The 14,741-nt window shown below is 57.5% G+C and overlaps 1 protein-coding gene across 1 annotated transcript in view; it reads right to left on the bottom strand.

Annotated features, from left to right (window-relative positions):
* Nucleotides 1-4,907: 4,907 nt before the first annotated feature.
* STRA6 (signaling receptor and transporter of retinol STRA6) overlaps nucleotides 4,908-14,741 on the bottom strand; it is an 11,276-nt gene continuing 1,442 nt past the window's right edge. Inside the window, exons 2-17 of the mRNA XM_009643905.1 lie at nucleotides 13,653-13,731; nucleotides 13,132-13,217; nucleotides 12,830-12,969; nucleotides 12,500-12,666; nucleotides 12,212-12,337; nucleotides 11,305-11,372; nucleotides 11,093-11,169; nucleotides 10,308-10,369; nucleotides 9,853-10,033; nucleotides 8,889-8,964; nucleotides 8,683-8,816; nucleotides 7,360-7,477; nucleotides 7,063-7,164; nucleotides 6,064-6,227; nucleotides 5,428-5,565; nucleotides 4,908-5,086 (exon numbers count right to left, since the gene is read on the bottom strand). Of these exons, the coding sequence (XP_009642200.1) occupies nucleotides 4,908-5,086; nucleotides 5,428-5,565; nucleotides 6,064-6,227; nucleotides 7,063-7,164; nucleotides 7,360-7,477; nucleotides 8,683-8,816; nucleotides 8,889-8,964; nucleotides 9,853-10,033; nucleotides 10,308-10,369; nucleotides 11,093-11,169; nucleotides 11,305-11,372; nucleotides 12,212-12,337; nucleotides 12,500-12,666; nucleotides 12,830-12,969; nucleotides 13,132-13,217; nucleotides 13,653-13,731 (1,897 nt within the window). The remainder of the gene's footprint in view (nucleotides 5,087-5,427; nucleotides 5,566-6,063; nucleotides 6,228-7,062; nucleotides 7,165-7,359; nucleotides 7,478-8,682; nucleotides 8,817-8,888; nucleotides 8,965-9,852; nucleotides 10,034-10,307; nucleotides 10,370-11,092; nucleotides 11,170-11,304; nucleotides 11,373-12,211; nucleotides 12,338-12,499; nucleotides 12,667-12,829; nucleotides 12,970-13,131; nucleotides 13,218-13,652; nucleotides 13,732-14,741) is intronic.

The following is a 14,741-nucleotide window of genomic DNA, read 5'->3' on the forward strand; positions in this document are numbered from 1 at the left end:
AGGCGGGGAGAAGGAAATGATGCCTTGGGGGTTCCCCCTCTTCCTGTAGCATTTATCTTCACGTAGTGCCATGCCTTTGCTGAGCTTCTGGGAACTGCGGGCGGTCAGGAGTCAAAGGGGCTGAGACTCAGGCCTAAGGCTGGTAGTTCAACCCCTTGTTAGATGGGGGTCAGGGCTGGGTTCCATTAGTTGAGAGCTTCAAACAAGCTCGGGTGATGTAGAGCAGATCCACACTGTGCTTTCCAGGTGTCCAAATCTGCCACCTCCTGACTTATCTCCCTCCCGAGATCACAGCGCGGCTGCAGGATTAAAGCCCGCCCTCAAAAGGGCGACCATCGCCTATCCCCAGAGCCCACCACGAGCCCTCCACCACCCGCAGCAGCCAGCCATGACCAGGGGGGGGGTCTCTTGCAAAGAGGATCCCACCGGTCCAGCGGCACCAAAGATGACCTCCCCACCGTGACCAGTGCCTGGGCCCTTGGCTGGCCAGGTGCATCCTTCCTACCACCAACCTCACATGAAGCACAAGGAGCAGAAGGACCAGTCTGAGAATGGGGAAATTGCCTGGGCATGGGGTCCTGGGGTCCGACACATGGCTCTGGGGGACAGAGATAGGAAGGTGCTTTGTAAGCAGGGTGGGGACAGTAGGACACATGGGGTGGGGCCATGGGCTTGGATCAGGCCATTTTTGTGGAGCAGGAGAAGCTTTCCCACAGGCTTCATCCATGTAGGAGCACAAAGGGCTCCTGCTGGATGGGTGTTGGGAGCACCCAGGGTGCCTGTACCCTCCCTGCATGTTGCAGGATCAGGCCCTGCCACCCTCCGTACCTCTCCCAGATGTGATGCAGCTGATTTCCCCCACCCCCACCCCCTTCCCTTCCACTGCTGAAGCCTGCGGTCCCAAACACTTGCCTGGGCTGGACCCACTGAGCTGCTCTGCAGTGGCCCCAACCCTGGCAGGGAGGGGTTGAGCCCAAAGAGACCAAAATAGTTTCCCAACACTTCTCTCTGATGGGAAACCGAGCGGGGGTTGTATGATGGAGCGGGAGGAGGAAAGATTGGGAAGATCCAGACGGGAGAAAGAGGCCGAGCTGACCGATAAGCCATAAATACAGTTTTCTTAAGTGCTTTAGCATTCCCACGCGGGACATATACACCATACCTGGCTGCCCCAGGGTGCTGGGGGACCCCTCATCTCATGGCAGAGGGGCTGAGCCTCCCCATCACCCCCACCCCAAGGCACTGGTGGTCCGGCTCTCCTGCCTTCACCTGAGGGAGCTGGATGGACCCCTGCAGCCAACCTCGCCTTATAACCAAAGCTGTACGGGCAGCAAAGTCCCAAGCTCAATAAATACCTTTTTTTTTAAAAAAAACAAAACAAAAAAAACAACCAAGCTGGTGACTGCTGCCTCTGTGCACCCTCAAATCCCCCAGAGCCAGCATCATCTGGGGTACCACAGCTCATCGCCAACCCCCTTTTCCCCCCGGCTCCCCCAAAGCCCTCCCCATGCTGGAGCATCCCCCCATGCTGACCCTGGAGGGAGGACGCGTTCATAGGGCGCCCAGAACTGCCCCCCACCGCTGCCTGCAGCAGGCAGGGGAAGGCAGCGATGCCAAAACCAGCTGAAAAGCAGCCGCCCAGGAGCCCCAAGCCTCCACATAAGCTCTCCAGCCCCACCAGTCGGTGTCCAGCCATCTCGTAGGGTAAGGAAAGGGGCAGCCAAGGAGCTGCCACATGCCAGCGCCATCCAGGTACGGCGCTGAGGTCTCCACAGGGATCCCGAGGCAGAAACAGCCCAGAAACAGCCAGCGGCTCCACGCACCAATGGCCTTTGTTGCTAACAAGCAGGCACATATTTTTCCCATTACAGGCAGAAAGGATGAAAAACATCGCAGCCCCAACGAGAGTTTCGGTTTCGTTTCATAGGATACAACTTTTAACATCAATTTAACCCCAGGTGGGGTCGTCCCTTCCCTGCCTGCCTGGGAATAGGGGGGTATGGGACCTTATTCCTGCAGCCTCAGCTGGCAGCAGGGTTTGGAGCCTGAAGTAAGGATAAAAACAGGTAAGATTCAGGCTCCCAGCAGCCCTAAGCCATGCCTGAAAGCCTCTGCTCACTTTGCAGAGCTGCTGGCTCCCCCCAGCTCTGTGGGTGCATGGCTGTTTTGTTGCCGGAAAGGTGAATTCCTCTGCATTTGCCAAGTTTACTCAGAGCTTTTACGGCGCGTTATTAGCGATATTAAGCATCTCTCGTTCATAACAAACAGGGCGCCCTGCCAGGCGGTTCCCGGGTTGGATGCTGCTGGTGATACCATGCTTGGCATCACCGTCCTGCCCCGCTATGGCCACCAGCCTGTGCAAGTCTGGGGTGCCACAACCCCTCATCCGCTCCCCTCTGGCCCTCACATTTGCAAAGCCACAGCATGACCCAGACCCCAAATTTCCATTCCCCATGTGGGCATTGTTTTGTTAAGGGGGGTTTTCAGCCAGATCAGCTCCCCAAACTTCCTCCCCGTCAACTCAAGGCTTGGTGGCGAGGGCTGTGGATGTGCAGGGGCAAAGCTACCCCACAGCTGTTGGGGGTGAGAAGCCACCATGAGGAAGAGGAGCCCAGTTCACCCCTGGGGCACCCGGCTTATGTCAAAGAAGGGAAAGAAAACAAGCAAATCCATGAAGCTTCCTCCCAGGGCTGTCATCTCTCCCCTCGGCCCCAGCCCACCGCCTGCCAAGACATCTCCAGGAAGTCTTGGGCAGGGCTGTGTAAACAGATGCCGAAATCCAGCTCCACCCATGGCCCAGAGCTGCGAAAACCAAGGCTGCCTTCAAAGCCCCAGCGCCTGGGAGGCTGGCGATGCACTGGGATGGGCTGCAAGGGAAAGGCACAGCCTTGGCCTTGGGGCATCCCTCCCCAAATACAGGCGGGGCACCCAGCACCTACCAGCGCTGCATCTCTCCAGTGTTCAGGCACGTGAACCCAAGCATGCAAAGCCCAGAGCTGGGAGAGCAGCGGGAATTGTATCTTGGGCTCCTTGCTGTCTTTCTTACAAAGAAAACCAACCCAGCTCTGCCTCCTGTGCCACCGCTGTCACCCAGTTGGTGACACCGTGCTACGTGCCAGACAGTAATCAAATATGATTAAACCAGCACTGGTCAGGGCAGCGGATGCGACGGGGCTCGGAGCAGCTGAGCGCAGTGGGTGGCTGTTTGGGCAGCACCCGCAGGCGGCAGATGAAGGCAAGTACCTCCCTCTGGTTGCTGGGATGGAGAGGGAGTCGGTGGGGCTGCTGGGGAAGGGGCTGGCTCCCACCCAGTGAGCTCCAATGCTGTGGGGAGATGCCAGCACACTCTGGCAAACCCCAAAGCACAGGGCTCAGCCTCGCTCACCCCCAAACCACCCCAGCAAGAGGGCAAGGGGTTCTTGAAAGCCTGCAAAGAGCAGGTCTGCTCGCCTCCAAGGCGACCCTGGGGGCGAGGGGTTCAAACCCCATCACACCTCTCGAGCAAAGGGGGATGGCCCAGCAGCCCTGCTCTGTGCAGGGTGGGCTGCAAAGCCTCAAAGGTGCCCACTTTAGCAAGGCTGAGGCGTTTGAGATGGCCTTAAGTTGGAAGAGTAAGGAGCCACCAGCACAACTTACCCAGAGCCCTGTTTGCTCTTTGCAGCGGCAGGCTGACACCAGGCACCATTCCAGCCCCCAAATGCAGGATTTTCAAGGAATGCACCATGGGAAGAGGTGATCCAGCAACACCTCGGACACCTACTGTTGGTGCTTTAGCCACAAAATGTCCCGTTTCAGTTCCCATCCTTCATGGGAGCTGTGGTTTAGGGGCCAAAGGTTTTGATGGGAAAGCAAACTGGTCAGCTTTGCATTAAAGCTTCCCTATGGTGGGGAGGGGGAATCACAGATTTGGTCCCCTCACCCCCACAAAACCTCTGCTGAGCCAGGTTGGTCCCCACCATCACCCAGAAACACAGCTATGACAGCCCTCATGTCCCTCCTGCCAGGTCTGGCTTACTGGGGAACAGCCAAGAGACCAAGCACACCCCAAGCATAGGAATGAGGTATGTGATTTATTAACCTTCCCCAGCTCAGCACGTCCAAGTGGGGCGTACAACTGCTTTCTACGGATTCAAGCTCAGCTCGCTCGGAGCATCTCGGGCCCCAGGGAACCACTGGCTTTAAACAAAATGGGGTGGCAGCAAGAGGCTCTGAGAGGACGAGAGTTACAGGGAACAGAAAACAAATGGCTCTGCAACCTCAGGACCCAGAGCAGAGGGGGATTTCAGCCTTCACAATATTGGGGGAGGAAAAAAAAAAAGAAAAAAGTCTCAGGGTTACATACGGCACCCAAGGAGAGCTGGGATCAGACCTGAAAGGGAGAAGCTGGGGATGGGGTTGGCAGCAGGGACCTTCTCCGCAGGGAGACCACGCTGAGATGCAGGTAGCTCCTCATGCTCAGTCTGTCTGAGGATGCCCTCCCCCCCCCACTTCTCTCTCTTCCCTTACTGCCCTGGTGCTGGGGACTTGTGCCAGCCTTGCCATGTGTTGGAAAGGCAGCTGTTGAGAACTGGCAGGCTTATTGCAGGAGTGACTCTAAAGAAGATGTTTCTGAGATGCCTAAAGGGTTTCGTTTGGCTCGTTGACCCCTCTCCATCTAGTTCAGGCTTGGAGGCGACCCATTTGCATTGGCTGCATCTTCACCTCTGGACCGTAGCAACGAGTGGCTCAGCATGGACCTAGAGCTACAAACCAGCCCCCATCACTGCTGGAGAGGGACTGGAGGCTGGAGAGGGGCAAGAATTGCCCAAAACTCCTGCTAGTGCTGGGGGAGAGTCAACAGGAGACAGGAATGGGATGGGATGGGAGAGTGCATGGGAGGCAGAGAGAGGTGGGGGCTTCTCTGGAGGTCAGGGCTTGGGGGGGCTGAGCTGGGTGCCGTTGGCCGTGGGGTTGGAGAGGGCGGTTTTCCGGCATGCTGTCAGTGAGGGGTTGTTAAGGAGCGTGTAGGCCAGCCACCACCGGGCTTGGCTCTGCTTGAACCTGGCTCTGCTTGGCGGTGCCTTCTTAGGCTGCATCAGCTGGATGCCTGAAAGGAGACGGGAGGGGGGAAAGATTTCAGCCCCAGCTCCCCCTCTCTGGGGCTGCCCCATGCCGCCTACACCCTGGGGGAAAGCAGACAAGCCCCATTCTGCCCTTGCATGGGCAGAGGAGTGGAGGCAGCTCCTGGGACGGGGTTGGTCACACACCAAAGAGAGGTGGTGACATAAAAGCAGGGAGAACAGCAGAACCACAAGCCCTCAGTGGTCCCTTTACCCCAAGGCACCAACAGCATCGCTAGAGGAGCAGCAAACCCGCAGAGGAGACCCCCATGTCACTCCACGGCGCTGGCCGTACATCCCCCTGGTTGGGTCTCCTGGAAGGTCTCACCTTCTTCCACGTTGCTGACCCGGAGCCCCGGCGGCCCCTCTGGCCTGGCTAACTGGAGAAGCAGCAAGCAAAAGGCTTTCATCACCGGGTGGGACTGGCTGACCTCCATTTTCAGATAATGGCAGTAAGTGTGGTAGCCTGGGGGAGCACAGCCCACAGTAAACACCTATGGTGGGGCCAGACTTCATGGTTCCCCCCTTCCCTCCTGCCCTGGAGCAAAGAGGAGGGTTGTTTGCCAGGCTCTGTCTCTGCCCTGCCAGAGCTGCTCTGCCTTTAGAGCTGAGCTCCGCTCCCAAAATCCCAGCAGGAAAAGCAGAGGAAGGGTTGAGGTCCCCTCCCTGCTGCCTTTAGCGCAGGAGACGTGAGGGTCTACTGCCCGTGGGAACAGGGTCTGGCCACTGGTGAAGCCCAGGGGTCCCCAGCACGGCATCGCCTGCCCTTGGGGATGGGTGATGGAAAAGCAGGCATCAGGAAGAGCCACTTGCTCCTGTTGTCCCCTAACCTGAAGCCACCCTTGGCCCCAGCAGCTCCAAGTGATGCAGGAGCCACTGGCCATATCCCCCAGGACCTTGATGGCAGGAGGACGGCCCCCATGCTCACAAAGGTGCTGCAGACAGACCCCCCCTAGATTCCTACCGGGGTCGAAGGTCTCCACGCCACGGTTCAGGAGGCTAATGTCCAGCTGGCAGAAGTGGATGGCGTTATAAAGGCCTGAAATGACCATCCTCCACACCCCGGCCAGGACACCCACCAGGACGTTGATGGGGAAGAGCAGGTAGGTGACTATGTAGAGAGCTCGCCTGCGGGTGGAAAAGGAGGAGTAAGGAACACAAACACCATGGGACGGGAAGCACAGCCCTTCCCTGTCAGAGAAACCTCCTGCCAAAATAAGCCTCCCACCCTTCTCTCCCTCCCCAGCAGACACGGTCCCTGCTTGAGGTGTCTCCATCCCATGGAGAGAAGCAAACACCCTTCAGGGCTCTTGGAGAGAAGACAGCCTGGTGCACTGTCAGGACTTCAAAACTTGGCCTCCAGCACACATAGGGTCTCCATTTCTCCTTGAAGACTTAGAAACCAGAAAAATCATGAGTATGGCAGTTGGGGATAGAGGACACCAGATCCTGCAGAGGCCAGAAGAGCCCACAGCAGCCTCCCTGCAACACTGGGCAAATGATGGAGGTGATTGGAAGAGCCTTGGCTGGACAGAGCAGGACACCTAGATCCATCTGTCACTCAGTCTTCAGCCTAAGGAAACAGCTTAGGCAGTGACACCACGTGTGAGCGAGGGACCACATCTGCTGGCAGCATCTGAACCGGTCCAGGTGATCCTGAGGGATCTGGGCTTCCTCTGAGACTTGCAAATGGGGATGGTGGAGCATGGCATAGACCTCACCAGCTTTACCCCACCAAAATCATGGCTGTAAATGGACCATGGCCCTCCAAGACATCTAAAGAAATCTCTCCGGGAGCACGAAGCCACTTAAACCTCTCAAATGCGCAGGCTTTCCCCCTTGAGCTCATGGCACAGAGGATGCCATGACATCAGGGGCATGTGTAAGCCCAAGCACAGTCCCGGGGGGTCCTGGACCTCGGGAAGGACAGCTCTGCCCCAAGGGCGCCCCCACATCCCCATACCTGTTGGTGAGCTCCTTCCGGAGGGGATGCTGCTCCAGGAATTGGTAGTGAGCTGCCAAATTTTGTACGATGACGGCAACAACCAAGGTCAACCAGAAGGGCCTGGGTGGGAAGGAAGAGGCAGGTTGGACACCAGGAAGGTCCCGAGCATGAGACACTGTCCCAGGCAAGCAGATACCTCCAGCAAAGTTGAAAGAGGCCAAGATAGAGCCCCCCCCCCCTTGGCAGAGTACCCCAAAACACGCCACGGCACCCACTTGGGTCTTCCATCCCTCCCCAAGGGCTGCAAGTGCTCACCACATGTTCTGAACGATTTTGAAGAGGTGCGTGTTCCTGCCAGACTGGAGCGGGATGACGACAAGGAAGGTGAACCCCACTGAGCAGATGAAGAAAATCACTTGCTGGATGAGGAGACCTGAGACGGAGACAAGGCGAGAGAAACCATGGCGGGGGGGATGGAGAAGCTGTTCCTGCTCTTACTCCCCAAACCCATGCTTGTTGCTGAGTGCGTCTTTCATTTTAATCTGATAAAAAGCCTGTGAGATCCTTACCTGCCTCCCCTGCTCTGAACACAATGCTCCGCGCGGGATTTAATTACAAGTTCAGCCATTCTTATCACTCCCCACATTATCCCCGCCGAGAAGAGCCATCACTCGGGGCTGCAACTATAATGCCTCATCATAAAAATCAGCCTGAGCTCTGATTTCTAATCATAAATCACACCGTGATCAGCAGCAGCTGTGGTTCCTTGTGCTTGAGCTTGTACTTCACCTCCACGGCTTTGCTTTAATGACTTGAAACCCAATGTTTAAGCAGGAGGTAGGTAGATTCACGGCAGCATGGCGAGATGTAGCTGGCTCTGCCAGGGATGCACCAAGCACTGGGTGGCCAAAGAAAAGCTGCTCCTTGCTGGCAAAGGAGTGCAAGGACTGGTGCCCCCCAGCTCCTACCTCCAGACTGATCTCTGCAATCCGCCTGCAAAATAGGTCCCCTTTTCCCAGGGGTGGTCACCAACAGACCTGGTGGGACCCCCCTGTCCTTCCATCACTCCCCTGGACCCCCAGCGTGGCTCTGCTGCGCAGCCTTGGCGTGCTGATATGGTTGGGTGGTGCACAGGCAACGCCGCAGGCACTGCCCAGAGTCACCTCTCCATGGGGTAGAGAGGCCTTAAAACGTCTCCAAACCACGGTGGGGAGAGGATTTCTACCCTCTTTGATGTCCTCCACCCATCTATGGGGTGCTCAGCCCTCCCAGTCAGGGAGACCCTGGCTGTGCTGGGGAAGACAGCAGCACCCGGGATGCGAAGAGCAGGACCAGAGGAGACAGACAGTCCTTTGCATGAGATGCTGCGACAGCTTCTCAAATCAAAATATTTGGGCTTGAGCCAAAAGGAATCATCGTTCCCCCCCCCCCAGCCCCATTATTTTCTTCCCTACCATTTGGTGTCCAGCACAGTCGTCTCCGCAGAAGGACAAATTGCATTTGGGGAAAAGAGGAACAAAAGCCCCTTTGCAAAATGGGGAAAGAGATGCTTAAAGCCAGGGCAGGTTGTGCAACGTGGGGGTTCACCACCCATCCAACCATCCATCCACCCCCTCCTGCCCCCCCAGCCCCCTTTACCCAGGCAGGCAAAAGCTGTCTGGAAGCTGGCAAAGCTCATCCAGCAGACGACGGCTCGTCGGGACGGGCGGAGGATATGGGCTTTGTAGAAGACATCCAGCACGGCCCCCTGGTACAATGCCTTCAGATTGTTCCTGGGGAGAGAGACCAGCTGCATCCCGGCTCAGTGGCAAGGTCAAGGCCATAGAGGAGGGAGGCAGCCGTACCTGTGCATCACCAGCGTCCTCAGGAGCATGGCGCAGGTCAGCAGGCAGCACAGCACCAGCGAGCAGATGTAGCAGACTGCGGAGGAGCAGGGGTGGGGGGCGGCCAGGTCAGGGCCACGGCCAGCCCCAGCGACAGGATTTTATTGTAAAATGTGTTTTCAGGAGCACTGCGGGCAGCTGAGTTACAGGGCTTGCCTGGATGTACCCCGCAGTGGGGCACCGTGCCTCAGTTTCCCTCCCTACCCCCTTTGTGCTACCGGGAGACCCTTCTCCATCTCCCAGGCGGGCACGAGCTGGTGAAGCAGGGAAAGGGAAGGGGAAAGCCAAGCAGCCAGAGGAAATAAACGCAGTTAGGCTAGCTCAGCGTTGGAAAAATCATTGAGTAAGTCATGATAAGTGGGCAGGGAGATGCTCTCGGAAAAGGTGGATGGAGATGCTCTCGGAGGTGATGGAAGATGCTCTCAGAAAAGGGAATGCTGGAGGGGGGGAAGGAAGGATGGAAATGTCAAGGAAACAAAAGAGGGGTTTGGTGACTCTGCAAAAGCCATAAAAAGGGCCCCCCTTGGCTGGTGGTACCCCAAGGTAGTGCTATGGAGAGAGGGGTGTGCCTGTACACCCCCTGCCCCCCATCCAGGACTTTTAATTATCCAGGGGGCCGGGGGCCATCTGCTCGATTCCAGCACATATCAAAGCCCACAGCCAAAGGGTAGCATCTGCAGCGCGGTGCTGCCGGCTCTCCCTGCCTCGCTGTCTTGGCACGCGGCAGCCACTCGGAGACGCCTGGCATGGCACCAGGCTCACGCAGCCGCCTTTCATGTCTGCACGGCCGCGGCAGCTGGTTTTTAAGTCCCTCTGGAAGCTGCCCCGTCACCAACTGGCTTCCTGGGCCATCCTCTGGGTTAGAAACCTCCCTGGTAAGTCTCAAAATCCTCCAAAAAATCACCTACAGATGCTGGGAACCCACCTTCCAGTGACCATAGGTAGTACTTGACAGTATTGAGCTCCTTTTCCATGTCACCAGGGATGGCTGGGCTCTCCGAGGGCACCAGGCCAAACTGGACCAACAGCACCACGATGTCCTTTGTCATCCCTGCCCGCACAATCTGGATGGTGGGGACGACGGCCACCAGGAGCAGCAGGGCAACCTGCGAGGGAGCGGTGCCACGTGAGCCCCGGGTCATGGCATCCCACTGCTGAGCTGTTGCCTTAGCTTAAAGACTTAAGGCTGGCTGAGCCCTGGAAGCACACGGCTGGTTGCTGCGGCTCAGTTGAGGGATGGTAATACCTCGAGGCATGCTAAGACCAGCCCCATAGCCAAAATCGTGGCGTGGCAATGACCTCTGGGCTCCTCCGCCTTGAGAGGATGCAGCCAAGGAGGCAGGGAGGGGGCTCTGCTTGGCATTTAACCGTCAACGTCACCTGGTAGACAGCGATCACAGCCGTGGTGATGGACAGGATGAGCTTCAGCGGGATCCTGAAACCTGTGAGGCGGAATTGGAGGGGTGTATCAGAGCGGAACTGGGACGCAGGATCACAGGGGAGCGGAGCCAGAGGCGTGTCCACCCAGCCCAGCAGCCAAAGCAAACACCCCTGGGGGGAGAGCGCTGGAAGAGGGCAGTCAAACATGAATTGGGATCTCCCCAGGGAAATCCTGCAAGGATGCATAGCTAGGAGCAGTTTCTCCACACTTTGGCTGGCTGGATTTCCTCCCTGCTCATCCTCCTTTCCCACAAGCCCACGAAACCTCAAGCGCCTGCAGCAGCGGGTGCCTGCTGTGCGTGGAGCCACATCCCTTGGGGTGCCACCTCCCAGGACAGCCCCTGCTTCTTCTACGGGCAGAGGGGCCAGGAGTGGTTCCCCATTCCTGGGCTCTTAGGGATTTTACCCACTTACCATAGCTTTTATTCCCTTATCATCAGCTAATCAAACATCAGGCTCCGATATTAGCACAACCTGTGCCTGAACCTCGCCACCTCAGCCCACCCATGCCCCCATGGGGCTAGGGGGAGTGTCCAGCTCCCCAGCCCAAACCGCAACAGTTTGCGCGGAGCCGAGGCGTCACACGTGCGGCGGGCTGCAGCTGCCACGGCACAGATGCTTTGGGGACGGAGCCAAGAAAGGCATTTGCTCTCCCCAGGGAAGCAGCCTGTTTGTTGAGCTGCTGCTGCAGCCAAGAGCGCAGCCCGCGCCTGCCCGCAGCCTACCTTCCTCCGGAGCGTAGATGTAGGAGCGTAAATATGCCTGGACCCTCAATAGCAGGCTCTCTTCCATCTTCGTGGAGCTGGAGGAGGAAGGAGAGGGTGAAAAGTGTGTCCCTTGGGAGCAGGGTGCCTCTCTGCCCCGTTGCTGGCAGCCAGGCAGGGCTGGCACGGGCACTCGCCTGTGGGGCAGAGCTAGGGGAAGGTGCAGTCCTTACCTCCCCTTCTGAGGGCGTTTGGACAGGACAGCCTTTAGGTACTTCTTGTAATAACCTCTCCCCATAACCTTAAGGGAATCAGCAGTAAGTTGATTTGAGCGCAGGGAGATGCTCAGGCACTCAGGGCAGGGAGAGAGGACTCTGCTTTTTGGGGGGCCAGAGCATCCACATCCCCCGGCAGCCATCTCCTTGCTCTCCCACCTGCTGCCAGCACGGTGCCCCGCAGCACCACCCTCCATATGGGACATGGGTGAAGGGCTCCCAGCCCTCGTTTGGATAACAAGCGTGTTGGGGCAGTGCTGACAGCAAATCTTCCAGCACCACAAAGGTGGAAATAAATTCTGCTTTGTTCCCATCAACAAAGCAGCCCAAACCCAGGTGAAACAGGGACGAAGGATGAAGGAAACCCCTCATCCCTACCAACCAGCTCCCAGTGAGCGCCTGGGGGGTCACTTCAGTCCATGCTTGGGCTGATGGCTTTTTTTTTTTTTTTTGAAGTAGGTTTTTCCTTCTCTCTTCCCAACAAAGCCCAGCATTTCCCAAAGGGACAGGGATTATCCAGCCTGCAGGGGAAACAAGGTGACCCCAGTCCCGGCCTGAATGGGACGCATTGATGCCTTAAGCCTCTTGTACTAAGGAGTTTACTCCAAAGATGGATTTTTCACTCCCTCTTCAAATCCAGCGAGACAAACAGAGCCGCGACCCGTGCCATCAGAGGGATCAAGGGGAGGCAGCTCCCGGTGCCAGAGCAAAGTGGGGAACACATGCACCCCACTTCTCCTGGTTCCCCAGGCAGACAAATGGGCTGTGGGGCAGGAGAGCTCCCCAAAACCCACGCAGGTCCATTAAGGGGTTCTCCCATGCTACCAGCCACCCCACCCCAAGTTGTCCCATGGATCTTCATTACCTCCTTCTCCAAGGTCTCCTCCTGCCCGGTGAAGCTCCTGATGAGCAGGGCTGGATACCAAAGGCTTAAGAGCACAAGGCAGAGGATGATGGGGATGTAAGAGAGTGTGGAGTAGTACCTGTATATCTGGGGAGAAGAAGAGCTGTCACACATGGGACCACCCCAGCCTGTGGCTCTAGTCCTGGGCAGGTGACCTTAATGTCACTTTGAGGAGGCAGTGAGAAAGCCACCTCCCACCCTGGGCCACGTCAACCTCCACGATCCTTCCCTGCATGGTGGGACAGGTACCTTTGGTGACTGGGGACAATCCACCTTCTGCCAGATGTGGACCAGGCAGTGGCACCAGGAGAGCAGGCAGCCCACGAGGTAGCTGACCCTGTGCCGGACGGTGGCACAGGCGATCAGGGGGTAGTAGAAGGCGGGGTAGTAAAGCAAAGCCAGGATCTTCCAGTACTCTAGATGGGATGGTGGGAAGGGAGGAGGAAGAGCAGAACGGGCAGGAGAAGGCCCTCAGGATGGACCAGGGTGAACAGGCTGCTCAGGGTGCCACCCAAAGCTGCATGCCTCCTGGGTGGGGAGGAGCACAGTGCCTACAGGCCAGAAGAGGGCTCGCCTTACCCCGGGTGCTCTGGGAGGACTGGGCAATGAGCGGCAGAGGGTCCTTGTCCAAGACCAGCACGCACAGGGAGGAGAACAGGATACCAAACACCGCAGCCACCAGCCCTTGGTTGCCTTCCTCCTCCAGAAAGTTGGCTGGGCTGCAAGCCAAGGAAGGGACGAGCCTGACACCAGGCCACGGGCACCCTGGCCCCACCACCCTCTGCCCCAGAGCTGGTTTATCCCATGCTGCACCTCAGCATCCCTCCACCAGCTTGGCTGCAGAGTGACAGGGACCCTGGGGACCACCAGGGCCAGGGTACCTGAGCAATCCTGGGACACCATTCCAGCAGCTTTGGTGGAGACGCCTGCGTTTCACCAGCAAGGACAAGCCCACGAGCACAGCCAGCTGCCAGAAAGCCAATCGAGGGAGCAATAAATACACAGCGGGGAGTCTGAGTGGGGGGCTCGGGCATGCTGCTGTGCCACGAGGCCTCCATGGAGACACTGTCTCCATCCAACACCCTAAATCCAGCCCTGGCTGAAGCAGGGACAGGCACTTCTCAACCTGCTCTGATGACTTAGGGGCTCTAAAACACCTCTGAGGGACCATGTTGGGAAAAAATAAAAATAAATCAAAGCCTTCTATTGACTACGGGCACGAAACGAAGTCGGGAGATTTGCAAGTCCCTTGTTAGAGCAACCCAGCTCAAACCTCGCTCCAGCTCAAGCTGGAGAGCCCAGACATGCTATTTGGGAGTAGATGGGCATGATCTGAGCTGGGGGACAGTGAATACAAGGCCGGGGCAGATAAACCACCCTGTGACACTTGGTGGGTACTTACAGAGATGGGTGCCATGCAGATGTGGTACAGTCTGGGAGAAATGGTGGGGTCGCAGTCTGGGATCACGGTGGGAAACATGCTAGAGAGAGAGGGAAAGAAAAAAAAAAACAAACAAAGAACCATGCATGGTTGTATTCAGTCCCAAAAGGGCAAAGCAAAGATGCTGGGGTAATGCCCGTGGACATGGTGGCAGCGGAAATTTCAGTCTGATGCTGAGGAGAGGCAAACCCCTGAAGAGCCGGGTTACATAACCACCAATAAGCAGGGATGAGGTCACCCTCACGAGATGACTTCATGATCAAGTCAGAGAGAGATAACACCCAGGAGTGGCCCCAAACCGATCCCTGCAGGGGCTGGGCGACCCTCCTGGCCTCCCCAGGGATGCCGAGGCTGAACAGGAGATGAGCAAGGAAGGATGAAGCCCCCCCTTTACCATTTTTACCCCCGAGTCCACCCTGGCTCTGTCTTTTCAAGGGATGCACTGCACAGCAGCAGTTCTCCTTGCTGCCTGAGGCACTGCGCTTATGAAATGCCAGCCAGGAGGCTGAGGACCCCTTTTAGGGCATTTTGATGCCTTTTCCCATGGGAGAGGGACCAGCCCCAGACCTGGTGGGACAGCAGAGGCGATGGCTGCCCAGGGACAGGGTCCCAGAGCCACCACCCCGGCCAGCCAAGGCCAGCCGAGCAGACGTGCCAGGCTTTGCTTTATTTATTCACTCTCTGGCCTCCATTACATCCCTTAATCTCTGCTTTGCCGCAGCCGCCCTCCTCTCCCCAAGGCCAGGCGCGATCGTGCCCAGCCACCTTCGCCCAGCACTGGGCGGCAAACCCCTCTGTCAGGAGACTGAAACCCCCCAGCCCCATAACCTGCAAGGGGAGTGGGGGGAACCCCCTGAGCCCTCGTGCCCTCCCAAACCCCACAGCACCTGTGGGGTGGGCAGAGGCGGGAGATCAGCTGCAGAGCTGCCTTCAGCAAGGCTGCAGGGAAGGGTCTGATAGCAAAATTAGGGAATTCCTCGGGCATCGTATGCGCAAGGCTGTCACCAACCAGCCAGGGAAGGTTTCATAGGACCAGCTGCCATTAGCAAA

Source organism: Egretta garzetta, unplaced genomic scaffold, assembly GCF_000687185.1.
Source record: "Egretta garzetta isolate BGI_Z169 unplaced genomic scaffold, ASM68718v1 scaffold287, whole genome shotgun sequence".
In the NCBI taxonomy this organism is placed as follows: Eukaryota; Metazoa; Chordata; class Aves; order Pelecaniformes; family Ardeidae; genus Egretta; species Egretta garzetta.